This window comes from Gallinula chloropus, assembly GCF_964237585.1.
Source record: "Gallinula chloropus genome assembly, chromosome: 3".
Classification (NCBI taxonomy): domain Eukaryota; kingdom Metazoa; phylum Chordata; class Aves; order Gruiformes; family Rallidae; genus Gallinula; species Gallinula chloropus.
Window position 1 is genome coordinate 1,659,517 of NC_140087.1, and position 20,753 is coordinate 1,680,269.

The window sequence follows — 20,753 nt, forward strand, 5'->3', positions numbered from 1 at the left end:
CTTCCTGCTTGTGCTGTCTTTGAAGGTGTGTGCCTGCAAGGATGGGATGCCCAGGGTCTGGCACATCATTGTTTTGGCATGCGGATTAAGACTGCTCTGAGAAGGGTTCTCAAAGGGCAATGCCTGCCTCTTGCAAGGTGCTGTAAAGAGTGGAATGGCCTTGAGGTGTCGCCTTTGGGGGCATCACCCTGGAACACTCTGAGGTTGCACTAGTGTGAAGACCATGTGAACTGAACCAAAGGACCTGAAGCCGAAGAGCATTACGTGGGGCACTCATGTGGAAGAGGCAGCTTCAGTGTATTACCTCTTTTAAAACAGCAGCGTATATATTTGGTATTAAAACATATTTATACTGAGATGTACAAATCATTTTAACTTATTAATTCCAAGTCTGGGGTCATGAAACAGTGAAAAAGGGAAAATGAGATCAGTAGCCTAGAGAGCAGTCAGTGAAAATATCCCTAAGTCCATCATTGCACCTTCCTGACTTTCAAAGAAAAAAGAGGTTTGAGCACCTCTGGTGAAAACACCCAGCAAGGGTAGCAGGAGCTGGGAGGTAAACATGCTGGTTTTTCATTTAGAGAATTGAGAAAATAAGATAGTTTAATTATTGGTGCATTTGTTTCCCTTTGACAGTCTCCTTCTCATCTTGATGTTTAAGTGCGTGGTAAATTTTCTGATACAGAGTTTCTGTTTCCCTTTCCATTGCTCTCTTGATTTGCACTGTAAGTCAGTGACTTAGATTTTGATCCTGAGGAGTGGATGTTTCCATTTCTCTGTCAGCCAGCACTTGCATTGTCTTTGCACATGTAATGCTTCATCCAGGTGCCTTATTTTGGGAAGGGAATGATAATTTGTTCTCTGAGATAGAACTGGCTACTTACATAGTCAAATAACCTTGCATGCAAAGTCACTTTTAAGATTGCAAGCATGCATTTTCAGTGCAGAAAATATTAAGGAGGCATTTACTCTAATACCTCTGGTAGGAAGGGGCTCAACTGTGTCACCTTGCTGGAGCACAAAGGATGTATTTGTCTGTCACATCAGGCCCAGAGACGTTCAGTCCCTTCATTGTCTGCTCCCTCACTAGATCCTTAGTTTTTAGGGTGTGTTAGGGAGCTGGAGAGGCATGGGAGTCCTGCCTGGCGTGGCGAGGCGGTGCAAGGGCTGGGGACGAACAAGGTGGTGGGGCCGTGCAGGTTGGGAGCTGGGAGTGGGGGACTTGTGAGGCTTCTGCTCAGGTTTGTCTCACACCTTGTCCCCTTCACTGTCTAGAAATGTCTCTGCTCTGTGCACCCAGGTCAGGCCCGCTCAGGCTTGCTTTCCTCCCTCCTCTTCCCCCTCCCTTTCCCCCTGAATTGCAGGCCTCGATCTCTGTCAGAGTATGATGTGGAGTTCTCATGTGTGACTTAACATTGCACGCAGCAAATGTTGCCTTTCCTGTGTACATCTAATGCTGTATAAAAACATATGGTGTTCATTTGGAGACGATGCGTCTCATAAGGGGAATTACAGATGTCTGGCGTGGGGAGCTTGGGCCTGTAACTAAGAATCACGGATACTGATACTCGGGAGTGCATAACATTGCTCTTCTTCTTCTTTGCACAGTATGTGTACATATGGCAAAAGAAAATACAGATTTGTATTTATAGAAGCATCAGCATATGGATTGTGCTTTATTTCAGGTTTTATGTTATAGGCAAAGCCCTGTGTTCAATTTCCCTTGATTATTACTGGGGCTGTAATCATCGCTACTTTGTGTTAAGGGTAAGTGCTATTTTTACCCTGTTTACACAAAGGAATATGGCTAAAGTCAAAGTCAGGGACTTAACCTCTAGATACATGGGGAAAGTTAAAAGAGTACAATGTCATTTTACTTGCATTTTTGCTTGCATTTAACCTTCCACTCGAGTGTTTTGTTTGGGAATACAGGGTAAGAGTTACGGCTAATATGAGTGATGTAATAGTTTTTAAAAGGCTGATGGATGTTGCTTTATATAAATGATTGACATCTTCCAAAATAGACTGTTCCCTTTTTAAAACAGTAATCATAGAGAATGTTATCTGCTGAAAAACCGTAGGTGGCACCTGTATGTTGATTTAGAAACTGGTATCTCTCAAGTTTCTAAGATGCTGGTAAAGGAAGCGAAAAAATATTTTTGCCCCAATAATAATTATTTCCTAAATAATTTATATTAACAATTATAGTCTGAATAATTTATAAATCTAAAAAAAAGACTTTGTTTTTTACTCAGTGCCAGCATTTAATATTTCAGTCCCAGAAATCTTGCAGTCCCTGCCTGAATCCTCCTTTTGATGAGTGTAATTTACAGTGAAGTTGGTACCAGCAGTGAGAGTTCTTTTGCCCTTCCATTTCCATAATGCTGGAAACTTTGCTTTTGTTTTTTCTCCTTTGACTAGCAATACTTCTTTTCAGCTGCAGAGCGAGCAGGGACTGCCAGCCTTCCCTTTCTGACCAGTCTCAAACTTTTCCTCTTGACACCGTAAAATAGGATGACAGTCTTCCATGACCTTGTTAAGTTTGATGAGCTCACTGCCCATTCACCCACATGGAGAGAACACTGCTTATGCCAAAAAACAACAACAACAACAACAAAATCAGATCTAAGAGTGTAGAGTAAAATAACATAGTGCTGCTGTTAGAAATGACAAAAGGATTACATATGTACAGTCATGATCAACTAATAATGAAATGCATATGGCATTTTTTTTAGGGTTTGTTTTTAATTTTGAACACTTGTTCCTATTAAACGATTGACGTTTTATTTACTCTTTCTTTGTTTCCAGTGTTTATTTCTTTTCTGTTTTCCCTTCTGGTTTTTGTTTGTGTTACACTCTTAGTGTTTTTCCCCTCTCTTGGAACAAAACCAAACCTTACTGTAGAAGTTTTGGTTCTGTATTCAAGTGCTGATTCTCAGACCTTGTGGGCAGGTAGCACTGTTAGCAACTGGTATGGCAGGCATTTAGTGATGTGTGGCATGCTGTCAAGGGAGACCCTCACGCTGTGCGAATGGGTTAATTACTGCGGGTAATCTGGCTTCCCCTCCCCATCACTCCTCTAGAAGCTGACACCTCAGAACACACATCGTTCCTTCCTTGTTGTTACCTCCATCTTGGGTTAAAGGACATTTCTGCTGTGTTTGGAAGGGTTTTTTGTAAGCTGCTGTGGTGAAAAATAGAGTAGCTGGAACTCTTAAATTACAGACCAGGTTTTTATGTCAGGGCTACCACTAGTTTTCAAACTTGTACATGAATGTATCCATATATTCAGGTTGGAAGCTGTAAATCTATATATTTAATTTATCAGTGAAAGCACATATTTATGTGTATAAGAACCAGTAAAGCTGCTTTACAGGGAGCTTGGTTGAAAAAGTACTCATTTTTTGTATCTTTCCTGCCGATGTTCAGAACACAGAGGTGGTAGGGAAGGGGATGGAGAGAATCTGTGGTCCTGAGTTGCTTCCTGCTTGCTTGGTTGTCTGTCAGCATTTAAAAACTACCAGAAATATGAAGGGAAAATAATATATCAATGTAATATTATTTTGTGGGGTTCCTGCTGGGGTGGGACACCAAGCCTTTGAAGTATTCCTCAGCATAGGTAACGGAGGGCTGAGACAGTACAGTTGTTGCACCCATGGAGCAGGTATTTCCCAAGAATATTTCCTTAGAAGAAGGAATTTGGTAGGAGAGGAGATGGCTTACCGGTTGTCCTTGAGATAAAAAGTAGGAATTGTGACTGGGTGCCCTTTCCAATCTCCTTTCTGTGGACTTGGCTGCTGCTCTCTGTGCGGGGGGTCTGTGGGGAGGGGGTGTGAAGGACACAGCTGGGTCCTGTCAGGGTGTCCTGTGGCACCCTCTGCCTGGCTCCTGCTAGAGGAGTTCCTCAAAGCAGGGTCGCCTCACATGCAGAGACACAGGCAGCATTGTGTTAGGCCCAGTGAGAGCAAGTGAAATCCCAGCAGCCACTGCTGAAGCTGGTGTCCAACCCTTCCTTATGCTGAGCCTGGATGGTCCAGCCCTTGCAGTCTCCTACAATGAAAGAGTTCCCTTGCAAAACATCTTCAGACTCCTGCACAGATTTCCTTGCCTGCTGTTTGGGAGTGCTGATACAAATGCATTTGCTATTTATTGCAAATGCAAGGATTATATTGTAACAAATTGGCCGTGAATGCATGCCAATTTCCTTCAAGCATAAACAAAATTACTGAATTGTGCTGTGGGCCTTACATTTGTAAGTACCAGGGTTATAGGTCTAACTAACAGGTCCTGTAACACGGTGAGAGCTAATGCTTTTAGAGAGCTAATTGGTTTTAGAGGCACAGAACTGACTCCAGTACCGTTTCATGGCTGTAGCTGTACTTTACAAGATGGTCCTGGTATTTGCCAGGACAGCTTAAACTGGGCTTTGTTGCCATGCTTATTTTTTTCCATTGTGAAAGGAAAAATAAATTATTTAAATCTTTCCTCTCTGTGCCTTTCAATAATGGAATTACAAATACTGTATCCATTTCACTTCCTGGTTTTATTCGCTTTGATATTTGTGGAGCCTGAAGTAATCTCACACAGGCTTTATGCTCTTCTTTGGGAGAAGATTAGTTCCAGGGGTTCTCTTAGAAGATTACAGAAAAGGTGTATTTTTAAAATGTGTATGATATGTTCAAATGTTTTCCCCATAAGGAGCACGAGAGCTGTTACAGAGAACGTATTTTGCAGACATTTTTGTAATTTATATGAATTGTAGACAATGAAATAAAACTGCAGAGGAAAACAGCTGTATCCATGTGAAGCCAGGTGATGCAGAAGGCACTGGGGAGGAATGAGAAAGGCAGATCAGCAGAGCAAGGGTCAGAGCTAAAGATGTGACAAAGGAGATTCAAGTGAGAGCATTCCTTTCCTTATGTTCCTAGCTGTGGGCAATACGTTTTCTTTAAAACACAGTTAGGGTTGTGTGTAGGAGAAATACGCTGGGTGTCTGTGGAGTTTGGAGCCTGACTTGTGTTTGCATTCAGTGGGACTCAAGGTGCTGTGAGCATGTCCAGCTTTTCCAAAAGTCAGCATGAGTTGCAAACCTGCATCTGATGTGATGCCAGTTGTGTGATTTTACCTATACAGGTAACTCAGGTTCCCTTGTTTCCTCTCTGGTGGATTTAGCTGTTTATTGTTCTGAAATGTGTGCTTTTGAACTAGAAATTTCTGTGTATGGGCAAAAAGTAGGAATGCATTTTCAAAGCCTCTGGGGCTTTGAAATGGCAGGACCTGGGACAATGCTGTCGTTCATCTTGTCAATACAGAAGTAAAACCAAAACTGGTTTCTCCATAGAGCTAATTGTGGTGATTTTTTTGAAAGTGTGATACTACACGATGTTCTATTTAAAGTTCCAAATCTTGAGTCCATGAGACTCACCTTTCACCAAAAGAAATAAGCGCTCTTCTGTATTTTGTGGTTGAAGAATAAAACCAAAAGCATGCCCTGAGTTGAATAGCTCAGACACTGGCACACAGCAGCCCCAAAACCCAAGGAAACACAGTGGGCACAGTCATTTTGTGGGGGACAGGCTTCCTGGTTGCAGTTGTCAATCCTGAATTCTTTCTCAATTCGTGTGGAATGCACTGAACAAGATCATGTTTATTCTGCTACATGAATAGCTTGTAGTTCTAACACCTTTTCTGATAATCATGTCACATCATCTGTCACACAGGGGCCAATGGTCTATACCATCATTTTATATAGGGTGTGTATCAGTTTACCATAATTATAATTATCTAAGCAGAAGTAGAACATACATAGGCTCTCAGTGGCTGTGTAGGAACATAAGGTCCTATTAAAGGAAATGTCATGAAATGTTTTAATCTTCTTAGACGTGGTCCATATAGTTTGGGCAGATTAGTTTTTGGCATCGTACCTGGAATCTCCCGTTTCTGGTGCACTGGGTTAGGATACGAAGTGTAATAGTCTGTGTCATTGCCGGTTTCCTTCCTCTTTTCTTCAGTGACAGGTTGGGGTTGGGAAAGGTGGAAAGTCTTGGTCACAAAGGTAGAAAAAACCCTCACATAAATAGTAATGAGGATGTGTCTGGAAGCAGTACAGTGTGTGTGTGTGTCTAAAGCTGCACATTTTCAGACTGACAGCCTGACAGCCCTGTTTTGTATTTATTATTGGGGAGAGGGGGAGTGTTAAAATGCCAGTTTGTGGGGTTTTCTGTGTTTTGGGGGGTTTGATATTTTTGGGTTTTGTTTTTCATTGTTAATCTCCAGAGCAGTTTTGAGCAGGTATTAACAGCAGCTGATGGTATTACAAAAAATCCCAGGAGACCTGATTCTCCTTGCTCAGCCTTTTTTATTCTCTTTTAGAAAGTTAGTACTGTGTTATACCCTCTCTGCAATCACTTTGTACTCTGTCCTTGGAAGGAGAACAGAGCTTTGCCTCAGTTCCTACTTCTCTGGCTTTTCTTTGGAGCTTAAAGAGGGATTTGGGCAAGTTTGATTGCAATTGACATTCAGAGTGTTCCATAAGGTCACAAAGTAGTCAAAAGAAAAGGTTTTTAAGTTGGAAGAGAAGGAGTGCTAAGTGTCAATTCAAAAAAATACAGGAAATGATGTTGACTTGTTCCTGTTATCTTTATGTGTCCTGTAGGACTCCCTAGAAAAGACTGTGTTGCAGCAGAGTTTGCAGTCAGTTATGAAAAGGATAAATGACAGAAAAGGTAGAAAGGAAAGGATGCAGTTGTTGCAACAAGTGAGAAGATGTCTGAGCTAGAATGAAAAGCAGAAATTCAAGCCCAGACTCAGGTTTCTCAAATGCTTTCCAGAAGTTATGAAGCACTTTAAAAGGGGTGAGAAGTATTTTTGCATTATGTTAGACATGAGATGTCTAGACTTGGATCTTGGTAAGTGTTGCTAAGGGATTACCTGCTGCCTGTGAAAGCTGGAGATACTGACTTTTGTTTGACGGGAGGTTTTAGTTATAAATGAAATAGTATCTCTTTAACGTGTTAAGCCACATAAAAGGATTAATATGTTTACATTTTAAAAAAACCCCATAACTTCATTTAGGGAGTGTCACTATGTTGTGGCTGTATGCAAAATCCAGTTACTTTAGGACAACCTGCTCTGATGAGCACACCAATTGGGATTTGTTTGTTCTTTTAACTGCACACTGTGAAAGATCTCCAAGCAGCACTGCAAAATACTGCAAAATTCTGGATACAGGGCATCCAGAGTGGGGGTGGGAGAGAAACACGTTTCTTAAAAGATTAGGGTGAAATAACAAGTGATTTGATAGTATAAGTTGTTGATTTAACACATCCTTGAAACCAAGGGCTTGCATTCTCTTCACGTCTGATCATTTGGGATGCAGCTTTGCCTAGAAACTGTGACAGATCAGGATGGCCTTCTGGTGGGCACCTTCTGGTGATCACTTCCCAGGCCAGTGTCACAGTCAAGAGCAGGTAGCTCAAGCCAGGCGTCTGCACAGCCATCAGATTAAAGTTTCCTTGGTTAATTCAGTTAAGAAGTCTTGGCACCTCGCGGTGCTACTTGGCTTCTTGAAAGGAAGGGAGGGATAGAGGGAGCTTTGGTTTTAAGAGCTTTATTTATTCCCACACTTCTGTTGCTCAGCCCTCAGGATGAGAAGGAGGGCATGAGATCACATTGTTTCCCTCTCCCTAGCTTGTAGTTGTTTAGATTTGAAAGGGTTTGGGAAGTCCTGTATTTATATTTAAGAGTGCAGCATCCTGATCATTCAGTAAATGATTTTCAAAATGGGCCACAGTACCCACAGGTATTTTTTGGGTTGTTTAAATCTTGTTACCCTTTGCAGCAGCTTAAAATTACTTGTGTGAATTACTGCTTAACTTTGTAACTCCTATGTCAACGACATAATTCTGCTTTGGGAGTGCTACTCTATTTATAATCACAGTCCTGGAGTCTCTCGCAAACCCACAGCAGCAGAGCTTCCTTTCATCTTCCTTGCAGTTCGCTGTGGGTCAGATCTCAATCTTTAACACTCAGTGGTGAAATAAACACTCCAGAGATCTCAGAATTAGTCTTGTACTGATTTGCACCATGAATTTGAACGGTGTGCTTCACCTCTCCGGGCCAAATACCCATCCCTTTCTCTTTTCCCCCTTCTCACAATTGTCGTATATCTTGTTTATCAGGTTATTAACACATCAAACCATGTGTTGGTATGATGCTCAGTCAGTGAGCCCTGGTAGCAGGTGAGGTATGGCTGCAACAACACTGCTGATGGCTTTTATGTAAGTGGCCAAACATACACTAGCTTTGGGAGTGATGACAGCAGTAATATAGCTGTAGTTGGATATGGTTTTTGTCATTTTATATAACTCTGGAAGGAAAGTGATAGTTTATTGGAGAACCAGAGAGTATATATGAAGGGGCTGCAGTGTGCAAGGTGTTGCCTGTACTAGAACCCCAATAGCAGTGGTTTATGCCTAGGATTACTTAAGGAAAAGAAGCTTTTAAGGCCAAGAATATGAGGATTGTATCTCCAGCGTACAGCTTAAGGAGGTTTAATAATCCAGTTTGACATGTAATTATATCGCTTGATAAAGCAGGGCTTTTTTTTTTTCCACTGTTCTCACTGATGAAAGCTGGCTAATACTAATGTTTGTGAAACTTTCAGTCTTTCAGAAGGCTGAATTGACCTTCAATTCGGAGCATGTTTTAAAGCCAGTGATTAAGACTTGGGGGGTGTTTGGTAGGCAGCTGTGGAAAAGGACCATATTTATTTAACCCCAAAGAGTTGAATCCTAATTGAGGTTAAACCCAGTAATTAATCAGGTCACCTCTTCCCTTGTTCCATTTTTGACCTGCTCATAGTTGTGACAGGTTTTATTCAGGAAAGATGCAGACCTGAATTTTGAATTCCAGAATTTGGCAAAAGCAGGTGGAAAAAAAGGACTGTACAGAAATTCCTAATTTGTAGGCAGAAAAGCTGTTTGTCATTCACGCCTGTCACTTGTGTTTCATTCATTACTACCTTTTTTTTCAGGAAGAAGCTGCCTTTCAGTATATTTACGTATCTAATACATGCATACCTGTATATTTAGAACATTGGGATACCATACAATTATTATGTTTGTATAGTAATGTAGAAAGATCATATTCAGATCAAAAATTAATTGCTAACACTATAGAAACAACAAAAATTATCTTTTTCTCATCAGTGACTTTCAAAAACCAACTCAGTCCTTAGTTCTTAAGTGAAAAAAATGGAAGTAAGGGCAAAATTAGCTTTCTTTGAACTGAGTTTATCTGAATGCCTGTGTAGGTGCATCTTGCTAATTGATTAATCTCTAGCTGCTGTGGTTTACATGTGACAAGTATCACTCATGAACTGCTAAAAAACCACTGGAACAGACAGGGAAGTTGAGATTTCAAAGGAAAGAAAATAAGGAATAACGACAACTGCACTAATGCAAAGTGGCTATTGATGAAATCAGGCTGACAGAACCCAAAAAACCCCCAAAACAACCCCCCACGTTTTTATTGTGATGTAAAACACTGATTAATGTGAAGAGTCATATCTTCTTCCAGACTGAGAAAGGTCACGCTCGGTCATGAAAGGAAAGGCTGAAGAAAATACTTGTGCATAGTTCTTCTCCCTTAGATGCTTGCCACAACATGAAGCTTGTCTGTGCTCAGTGAAATAACACAAAATTCCTTGTAAATATAAGGAATGGTGTTCATTACAAGAATTGTTTTTAATGGCTCCCCTCTGGAAGAGCTGGAGTGCTTCATCTTGCATCCTTGATGCTTCTATAATAAATTAATGTATCTCTAGTGGGTGGGACAGGAAGATTAGTAAAAGGCTGCAATAACTATAGTGAAGAATGTGGTTTATACTTGAGATAAATAGGCAAAAATCTCATCGGGTGCAAAGAACATGTGCCTGAGTATCAGAGATTGGAGCTGACTGCAATTTAGAAATGAGAGTATTGCACTGCTCCCCGTAAAGCTATTTGAAGAGTCAACTATTTACTACTGGTAGGAAATAGTTGGAGAGTGTTTTTAGCAAAGACCTTAATGGAAATACAAGTTTTCTGGGGAGGGAAAAAAAAAACCCTGCTGGAGAGTAAATTTACAGTTTAGTTGTCTGGTTAAATGAGTAGTGTTTGAAAATTAAGCTACCTTTAGCAGTAGCTTATGCTTTCTGCTTCTTTGGCATCTTTCTGTGTGGGACACGCAGAGCAAGAAATGTTGAACCAAGTGAAGGAAAATAAGGTCTGGCCTGCTCTCTCAGCCTGAGCCTCTCCCTGTCCTCACCTGTAGAAATAGGAATTGTGGACATGGAGGAACACAGATGGCTTTGAAAGGGTTTGCAACCTGAACAGAAACTGGGGATAGAGGGTTAATGGTGTCAGGCAGGAGAAGACAAGCAGTGGAATGGAGCCGGAGTGGTGTGGCAGCTGCCTGTGGCCTCGGCTCCTGAAGGGCCTGTGCTGGGGCTGAAGCACCGTCCGGCTCACAAGAGAGATGGGTGACAGTGATGGGGGTTTCCTGTGAAAATTTCTTGTAAGGTTACTGGGGGAGTTTGTGTCCTTCCCTTTCTGAAGGCTTTCACAATGAGGGGTGGTGTTACTGCCCACTTAAGGTTGGGAGTTGCTGCGTATGGTTAATGAGAGATAGAAAGGTGAGGCTGGGAGGAGCTGCACAGAAGAGCAGCTTATGTAGCTCAAGCAGAGCAGGCCTGTGACTGATGACTGAAGGGGAGGGTGCCGTCTCTGAGAGTTAATGGAGTGTTTTTAATCTATGGCAAATGCTCATAGGACCCTGAAAATGGCCTTGAGTGCTCTGTGCCAAGTAACAGCTGTGCATTTTGGGACAGAGTCTTCTCTTAGACAGGACTTGGTCTGAGGCAGGTAACAAGGCGGCTTTTTTGGAAGGGCAGGAGGAGCACTGTCCTGGAAGCGTGGCACAGACTTGCAGCCTGCTGCAGCATGTCCCACCTCAGCCTGGTAGAACACCCCTAAAAGTGTACACTTTTAACCTGTTAGATCTGTCAGGCTTACCTTTCACATGGTGTACTGTGGTGGTTAAATTTCAGCTGAGGTGGGTCAGTGAGAGCAGGTTGTTCCAAAGGTGAAAGGCCACGGAAGAACTGTCAAGCAGCTGTGCAAGGTTAAGCTGAGGGATGATAAACTGAAATCTGTTCACAGGCTGCTGTTAGTTCAAGTGTAAAGTCTGTTTCTGAGGGGGACTCCATCTGCTCTGAGCACCTTCAGCCATGAGAGAAGGGAAACCTGGGTGAGGGCTAAGGAGCCAGACTGCTTTGGCCACGCTCAGCACCTCCATTGGCTGCTGGGCATGCTACTGATGCAGCTCCTTGAACATCTTCCTGCAGTGATTAGTGTTGGATTCACAAGCAGCACAGGTCACACACTTCACATGCTGTCAGAAGCTTAAGAACCAAGGTAGCTACATGGAGAAATGGTATTTACTAAGTAATGTGTTAGTCCAAGATGTTGTTATTGCCATTGATGTAGAAGCTAAATACTCCTTTATATATATATATATATTTTTTTTTCCCCCTGAGCTTTCAACTAAGGGCAGGTTAAAGAATAGTGTCGGGGTGTATATTAGCTTGGTAATTCATTGTCACTTATTAACTTGTACCTGGAGCAGAGAGGCGGGATCGGGGGGAAACGCAGTACCCATAAGGATCTTTAGCTTTAAAGGCAAAGTCCATATACTTAGGATTTGTTATCAGAGGATCAACCACATATGGTGTAAAAGGATTTGTGACTTGGACACACAGGGGGCTTATCTTCAGAGAGAAAGGTAGGACTTTTTTACTTAGGGCCAGCTAACAAGCGTCAGTTGTCCCAAGATAAAATGTAAGGACGAGGTGCTTTTGTTTTAATTCCAGATAAACTTGCAAAGTCAGCCAAATGGGAAGGTAGGACTTAATTTACGGTTGGTACATTGTGATAAACTCACAATGCTTGATCTTTGATATGCTTTTCTCTCAGAATAAGTGATATTTATTACTTAGCCCCAAAGCTGTGCCGTCTTTTTTCGAATAGGAAGACAAATTCAGACATAAAAGACATCTGAAGCTGTTTCTGATGTGTTAAGAACTTGCTTTCTTTTTCTAGTCACTCTAGCAGTGTGACTTTAATTTAGAAAGGATCACTGGAGATCATCTTGTCCTGTCTGCCCCCTACTCAAAGTAGAACCAACTCTAAAGTTAGGTCAGGTTGCTACTCATGTAATCCACTGATACTCTGAATCAGTTTGTGGCGTTTGATTTGGTATACTCAACTGTGAGGATGACCTGCAACTTTGATGACATCATTATAACCTTTGCACTTTTTAAGAGAAATTCTTCGCTAGGTCAGTGGTAATTTTTGCACATGATTTAATGAGGTCAAGGTAAGACCTAGAGGTTCCAGCTTGCTGGCATCTTTTGTCTAGTTGCAGCTATACTTAAATTAAAAGATCCCTTTGGAAAACCTTAGACACATACATTTGTCAGGGTGAACCAAAAAATTAGTAACATCAAGCTATAAAGATGGTAAGCTTTCAGTCAAAGAGGGGGCAAGATAGAAACAAATAGTGCTTTTTCTTAAACTCTTGGACTCACTAGTTTACTTAACAAAGGGTAACTTTAGTAACCCTACTTTGTCCTTTCCCAGCTGTAATAAAGGTCGTAGATACCAGACTAAATATTTATAAAAACCAGAAGCAGAATAGTGAAGGAAAAAAAAAGGTAGAGTCACTATCAAGCGATGGAAGTTTACACAGGCAGAAAGACACTTTTGGAAAGTATTAATGGTGATGCTAGGAGAATCCATACCATGAGGTTTGTGGAACTAACTGTTGTGAGTTGAATTAAAAGTTCGTGCAGCCAGAATTACTAGAACAATTCATTATTTCTTCTTGAATACAGACTGCTGTGCTGCTTCAGATTCAGAGGGACATGTCAGAAATGTTACATTGAAAAGGCATATGCCAGAGAGTGAAAGTCATTTTGAATATATTGCTTTGCTTGCTGGCAGTAATTTGCTTTGAGACACCATTCATCATTATCTGCCTTCACAGATAATGGATCTTGTATGTTAAAATGCTAACCAAGAATTGCTCTTTGGTTTATGTTTATAGCCGTCGGTCTGGGCAGTATACAATGAACCATGACCACTCCAGGAAGACCCCTGATGGAGCATCGTTTGACCGCTCAGGATCCCAGGACTCCTTGGATGAGCTGTCTATGGATGACTACTGGAAGGAACTTGAAAACATCCATGAAACCAGAGAAAATAATCATGAGGAACGGGTGGCACTTGTAGTGAAAGAGCCAGATGGTAATGAAAATCCTTCTTGTGAATGATTATCAGTTTGCTGATTTAGGGAGTTTTTTTAAAGTCTTATTTCAAGAGATGACACCCAGCAAACACACTTAAATCAAAAAGGAGGTCAGTCTGTTGAACAGTCACTGTTGAAAATTCTGTTGCCTCTGAAACAGGCAGTGCCTTGAAAGAGAAGTGTATTGCAGAGAAGTAAAAGGCTGCTTTTCCTTTAAATGGTAGTTCCAGAACACCAGACAGGTGCTTGCAAATCACAACAATTGAAGTTTTATTTGCAGTTTACTGTTAAACTAACTTACCCTTTCACTCTTTTGTGTTTGTTGTTAGGCATTGTAGCTATTGTAGGTACAAACCTCACCCTTTAGAAGACAAAACAATGATTAACCAGTTTAAGTTTACTGAGTAACTTTCTAGCTTGTAACTGTTGTGCCTGCTTTATTATTTTTGTTTGTCAGAAGCATCAAATATGGGCCACACCCCAGAGCATAATCTTAGTTGGAAGTTGAGCAATTTATTTATTTTCTTATCAGACAAAAGACAAATAACATCCTTAATTCTACTCTTCTCTGAAATATTTTTCAATAGTGCAGTGTTTGCCCCTCTCAGATTCTTAAAGGAGGCCCAGAGTCTCAGGAAATTAAAATGGTGAGCTTTGCAGTTTGGTATCACCTCTACATGAGCAAGAAGAATGTGCTCCATTAGTTTTCAAAGGGATTTGCATTTCTGCCTCCCGACTTGTTTTGAAATATCCCTGCTATTTACACGTGCTCTGCAGAGGAAGCAGAGCATCTGATGGAGCTGTGAGGCTTTCTGTGGTGCAGCAGAGCCCATCATTCTGCAGTGTGTGAGCCTCTTCTCTTACCTCAGCTCACTGATGCTGCTGTGCCCTCAGGCTCTGCACTCCAAAACCCACCATTTCATGTTCTAAACAGCCTTCTTTCTCCTCATTACCACTCCAGCTCCAATGAAAAGCAAATGAGTCTGCTCTGAGTTGTTCAGCTCTAGCAAACGTTGCTCTGCCCCACACTATGCCTTATGCACCTCTCTTGGGTATGAGCACTTCTGAACCTGTCAGACACTGCACCTGGCTGATGGGCTTGCCTTGCCACTGAGCGTGCTTGACATGTGGCTGTGCAAAGGCAAGGCAGGGGATCCAGTTCCTGCCAGGAACCTGCTCCAGCGTGGGCTTCCCACTGGGCCACAGCATCCTACATGTGTCTCCACCTCCAATGTGGGGTCCATGGGCTGTAGGTGGGATCTCTACTCCCTTTTACCTTCTGTGAGCTGCAGAGGGACAACCACCATGGTCTCTTCCATGGGCTATAGGTGAATCTCTCCTCTGGCGCCTCGAGTGCCTCCTCCCCCACTGCTTCACTGACCTTGATGTCTGCACATTTTCTTACATCTTCTCACTCCTTTCTCTGGTGGCAAAAAGCTTCCACTCAGCAGTTTTCTTTCCTTCTTAAATATGTTATCACAGAGGCACTACCATCGTTGCTGATGGGCTCGGCCTTGGTCAGCAGTAGGTCCATTCTTGAGCCAGCTGGTATTGGCTCTGTCAGACCTGGGAGAAGCTTCTAGCAGCTTCTTGCAGAAGCCACCTCTGCAGCTTCCCCTCCACCATAACCATAACCTTGCCATGCAAACTCCCAACACATAACTTGCTCACATCTGCTCTGGAGAGTGGGGGGTGTTTGTTGTGCTGGATTTGGCTGCACAGACACAGCAAAATTCATATTTCAAGTTTTGTGTCTGCTTTCTGAATGCTGTTAATATTCAGGTGGCCACTTGGATGTGCACTGGTCTCTGTGGGAAACTGCAGTCAATAGTGAAGTCAACATGCCAGCTTTGAAGTACTTTTAGATAGCTGATAAATGGAAATGTGGCTTGAGTGTTTGAAGCATTGTTGGTGTTCAGCACAAGCTCAGCTGCTACAGACAGAATTTAGTGTTTTGAAGGAAGGATCATTAGAGTGCTACTGATTTCAGAAGCAGGAGTTTTGCCATCACTGACAGTATTTAATAGGTTTCTTCTCTCTCATGTGCAGTGATCTGTCAATAAAGGATACTTCACCAGCTATAAGACTAAAGCAACAATTGTTTTGTGGGCTGTCAGCAGGCTGGAGACCATGTCATAAGAACTGATTAAAAAATAGCATTAAGGTGACTCCTGTAGCCTGGTTTGTCCTTCATTAAATTGAGCTAGTGGAGAGCTGTAGGATTAACGTATCAAGAAAATGAACTATGTCAGTAAAGGACCTAAAGAGATTGAGGGTTGAACTGTAAATCAATGAAGCAGCAATGATCAGAGGCTTTCAGACTTCCCCTTATACATTTATTTCTACCTGCATCTATAAAATGGTATATATGATTTAATGGAAATGCAGGAGATTATTATAAAGATTGCCTCATAGCAGTCTGTATTGGATTAACTATTTTAAAAGCTTTGATATTATATGTTAACCCTTTTGAAGCTCTTTAGTAACAATAGCTTTCTTCCAAGTCATGGTAGTGTAATTGTCCTTAATTGTGGATCCCCTTAGTACTTTCCCTGTGAACTGTATTAACTCTGTCGTGGTGTGCTTAACAGTACTCACAAGCTGACATATTTATGCCCTTTTCTCTTTGCCTTGCTCAGAGGGAGAACTGGAAGAAGAGTGGCTGAAGGAGGCAGGTCTGTCTAATCTGTTTGGTGAGAGCTCCAGCGACTCCCTGGAAAGCGTGGTGTTTCTGTCCACGCTGACCCGAACCCAGAAGGCAGCGGTAGAAAAGCGAGTAGAGACTGTCACACAGACCATGAGGAAAAGAAACAAGCAGCACCAGATTCCTGATGTCAGAGATATCTTCAGGCTACAAAATGACTCGAAGGAAAAAGTAAGTCCCTGTCTCTCGTTTTGCGTGCTTCTGGCAGGGAGAAGTGAGGGACGTGTAGGGGTGGGATAAGAGGAGAGGGACACACGGACACGGAAGGGATATTTCCAGAAGGTTTGTGTGTAACTTTTCACCTGCTTGCATGGGAATTCTTTTACTGAATTCATGGGAATAACGTTGGTCTAGACTTGACATTGCATTAAGCAATTTCAGTATGTAGAAAGAAGTATGTGTGTTGGTCTTGTAGTACTTGAAAGTAATGAATAAAGCACCAGTTCAAGGTCAAGATTTTAACCTGAATTAATTGTAGCTTGGATTACCAATCACCCGAAGAGCTACTGAAAGTCCACTTTTATCTTTTGGGAGGTAGTGCCCTGCAGCTGCCCTCAGGGGTGTGACAGATAGGGGGATGTACATCTTACTGGTGCTCTTAGATTTGTTTCTTTTTTAAAGGATAGAAATAAGGGACATCAACCTAACCTCCTCTATTTTGGCTAGGTCTTTGTGCCTGTCAGCTGGAGGATTAGACCCTGTACTAACTCACAGAGCCTATGCATGTCATTAAACTGTCTGTAGGAAGTTGCTCTGACTGGTCCCGAAGAGTCCCTATCTTCTCTCATGGGGTATTGAGCAAGAGGAACAAGTAAAGGGGAAGGAAGGAAATGGAAACAATGATTAGAATTCCTCTTCAGTGGAGAAGCGTGTATGTCCTCTCTGATCCCCCAAAAGCAATGAGACCTTCAGCTGCAGGAAGACTTTGACCTGATGGCAGTGCATGGCTAGCTTACCTGACCTCAGCCCTGTCCCTTGTTCTCACTGTTGCCACCACCATTCATTTCAGGGGCAGTGGCAGTGGAATTGAGGGGATTGAAGTTCCTCCTTCCCCAACAGCTTCCTCCCCTTCAGCAGCCCCTTTCAGATTCAGGAGATGTGAAATGTAGTGGGGGTAGTTTGTCAGCTCAAATGTGTGTTCTGGAGGCACAACTTCTCTTTCACTGTTCTGCTTTGCGTGTGGTTGCAGAAGGGATATTAACTCCATAGAAGCTTCCTGGGATCTGATTTGGCATTGACTGCACCTAAAAATTACAAGATCTAATGACAGAGCAATTTAGGTAAAATATCATTTAGCTCAAAGCAGTACAATTTCCCTTTCAAATATGTTATTTCAGTAAAGGACAAGAAATACTTATGTTTCTGTATTTAAGCTACACATTGTAATGCTTGAAAATCATATGTCACAATGTTCAGTACACTTCTGTGTCCCTTAAACTACATGTTTTGATGTTGAAACATCAGTGAGAAGTATTGCAAGCAGAAAAATTATTGTAGCCATTTAAGTTGTATAAAAGAGAAGGTTAGAATATTATTAAATATGGAAAAATGTGGGGAAAAAAAGAATCCTTCTAAACCTGTCTCTGACTGAAATAAAATAGACAAGTGTAGGCCTTCAAACCTATACTGCATACCTTTCTCCAAAGCAAGATAATTACTCAGAAATCATTGCTTCTTGTTATTCATCTAATCTGTCACAGAATGCCTATAGTGAAGTAGCTTCTACAACCTCCCTAGGTAACTGGTGTCAGTGCTTTGTTACTCTCCCATCATTAGAGAGATTTTTATGTTAACAAAAGAGGACCAAAGCCATCTGCAGCTGTATGAAGTCATTCCAGTTTAATTATAGCCTCCAAAAATCCTGTAACCTCCTTTCACCTGGAGGAAAGCAAGAGGAAAGGTAAAACAATAGTGTTGATGTTTCATATCAATGCAACAATTGTGTTGATGTTTCTATTAAATTTCCTGCCCTATTCCCAGTGAGAAGCCAGATTTTTGGTACCTTGACAGTTTCCCAGTCTGCTTCTACCATTCTGTGAAACAGTAATAATTTTCTGGGCAGTCATCCTATCTTGTTCCACCTCTTGAGATCCTGATTCAAAACAAAAAGAAGTAAATATACAGATTTATGTTGGGAGGAGACATCTTTAAACGCTGATTTCTTTTTTTCTCAGTAAGTATACACAGTGCTTGACTAAAAAGCAATTAAAAACCCAGAGTTCTAAACATTCATTGTTGATCTGAGTTGCCAAAAATATAATAAAAGTAACATGTGGGTAAAATAAATTTGCACACATACATAGGTATAGATTTTCTACATGTTCTGAAATACTTTTTTCTATAGTAGGTGTCATGCAGTTCATGGGATGGGACAGATTTGAGACTGAGTAGTGCAGTGTTATAGAAAGGAGAAGATGTTTCAGATCCTTTCCTGTTTCGTTGTCTCTTTGAAGGGTCTCAGTTTTGCTGTTGGGAATCGAAAGTGTGAGCCAAGATATTAGTTTCAGGCTGCCCTGAAACTAAAAGGGATGGAATTGTTTGGCAGGGGAGGCAACCATGTAAGATATTGCAAGAAGGAGGAATTTGGACTGAAGCTGTCAAAATGACCCATCCAGGTCCATTTTCCAAGTCTTTCTCAGTGCAAACTAGTGCTTCAGGTCAAAGAATACATTTTCTTATTTGTAACTCTGGAAAATTAAGTCTTATACCCACTTATCCTTTTAGGGAATGGACTTAATGACTTCTTTTTTAATGAACTAGATCTCAAATCCCCTTTGACCTTGGCACACGTTTTCTACTGAAACACATAGGTGTGCCCCTGTGTGCTTGTGAATTGCAGGTGTATGTGTTTTAATCCTGCACACAGTCAGAGTTCCTACAACCATGCATCTGGTTTTTATAGGCATGTGTATTCATTGTTCCTTTCTTAGGTCTGTGATGGAAATGAACCCTCAACTGTGAGAGACAGTGAAAACAAAAATGAAACACAAGGTGGATCAAAAGGTAATGCCTCTCCTTTCCTCACACCCCCCCCCCTTTTTTCTTTTTCTTTTCCCTTTTGGTTTGTAGGCTTTCAGTTACACCAGCTACTGCATAGGTCCATATTTCTGGTAACTTCTCAGCAAAAGAGAAGGAAATTCTTGTGAGAAACCTGTTCTGGCCCACATTGTTGTAGCCTTGTAAAATTTTTAGGTGTGGCTATAGATCAGTGTCCTTTGTGCCATCTGAGAAGCCTTGTTTGTTATCAGTGATCATCTTATAATCAGGTCATCTGGGAGAAGTCCCCTGTCACAGCTTATGCTTAGGTCTTTCCTGAGCCTTAGTTTGTCCCTCCTGGTTTAGCTCTGCTGTGCAGTACAGGAAATGAAGCATTGCACAGAAGCTCATCAGTGCACAGGAGAGAACAGAACCAAATGGGCTATGAACATCCCAAGAACGTGAGAACTGGCTGTGTCTCTGCAGCTCAAAAGGAAAGAAAAACAGGGATGGAAGAAGAGGGTTGTTCACCTTTCTAAGGAAAGTGGGATGGAAATAAGAGTTCTGTGTGTGGGACTGGGCTGTGCTTAACAGCATGTGGGCATACAAGAGGGGTGCAGTACCCAGGGAAGACCCCTCCCTCTCACTGCCAGGATCACAGAAGTCCTTAGCTGATTCCATAGTTTCTCTTTTGAGTGTGTGAATGTTGATGAAAGACTTTGACAAAGTTTTCTGCCATTCTTCAGGTCCAGTGATGAAAGGGTGGCTGCACTGCATCACCTGAGGTTTCTCCAAAGCAAGGGTTGTGCCATGTCTGTTATACCACCCTACCCATTAGTACAGAGATCAGGACACTAACTGGCAGCCATTTAAACTTTAAGATACTGCATTGCTCTTCTGTATTATTTGTATGTTGGGGGATTTTTTTCTTCTTCTGGGGACTGGATAGCACACAGGTGTTACACTGAACCCTGTATGCACTTAAATAGGCAGACAGGCAGATCAAGTTCCCTGCTGCAAGGTACTCATCTGTAATTAAACCACCAAATAAACTGGTGCTCCAGTTCCAAAATACTGACCAGTGATATTCTGGAAAAATGGTTACTTTAGGATTAGATTTAGACAGCAAGAGACAATAAAGGATGTACATGGAAGTTGAAGTGGGAGAGATACACGTTAACCAGTGCTGAATGTAACCAAATCTGTGCGTGTCCAAAAGTGCTGTTAATCCTTCCCTCCCCACCTCACTCTCAGCAATCCTCACTCCAAAAAGAACAGTAAAAGGTTGGGAGAACAGCCAGACTGCTGGTTCAGCACAAGGGAAGGAAGAGTTGCCTGGTGCTTGTGTCAGTAAACTGTGCTGTAGGATTCAGAGCTGGAAAGTTACCAAGCAATTATTACAGAGTTTTTATCACATCTGGTTCTTTTTTTTCCATGGCCCTAATGACCCCTTCAGAAATGGGAAGTTCTGGGAGGCAAATCCCATATGCTAGCTCTCCTCAGTGCAGACTGTGATGTGGAAGGCAAATGCAGCCTGCTTACGTCTCGACACGCTTCTGCTCTTGTCAACGTGCTGAAGTGGGCTCTGCTCCCAAGAGGGGAGCAGGAAGACAAAATCAGTTCAGTTTGCAGTCAAACCGTGCGAGTTTGGTGGTGTGAAAAGCACCACACCTGCTCCAGTGCTGTGCTGTGATCTTTCCTCCAGAATGATGAGCAAATTACTGTT

At 41.9% G+C, this 20,753-nt stretch overlaps 1 protein-coding gene across 1 annotated transcript in view; it reads left to right on the forward strand.

The window, feature by feature from the left end:
• Nucleotides 1-20,753, forward strand: part of ARHGAP18 (Rho GTPase activating protein 18) — a 65,992-nt gene that overhangs the window by 14,179 nt on the left and 31,060 nt on the right. The window contains exons 2-4 of the mRNA XM_084261667.1: nt 13,147-13,346; nt 15,987-16,222; nt 18,982-19,054. Of these exons, the coding sequence (XP_084117793.1) occupies nt 13,147-13,346; nt 15,987-16,222; nt 18,982-19,054 (509 nt within the window). The remainder of the gene's footprint in view (nt 1-13,146; nt 13,347-15,986; nt 16,223-18,981; nt 19,055-20,753) is intronic.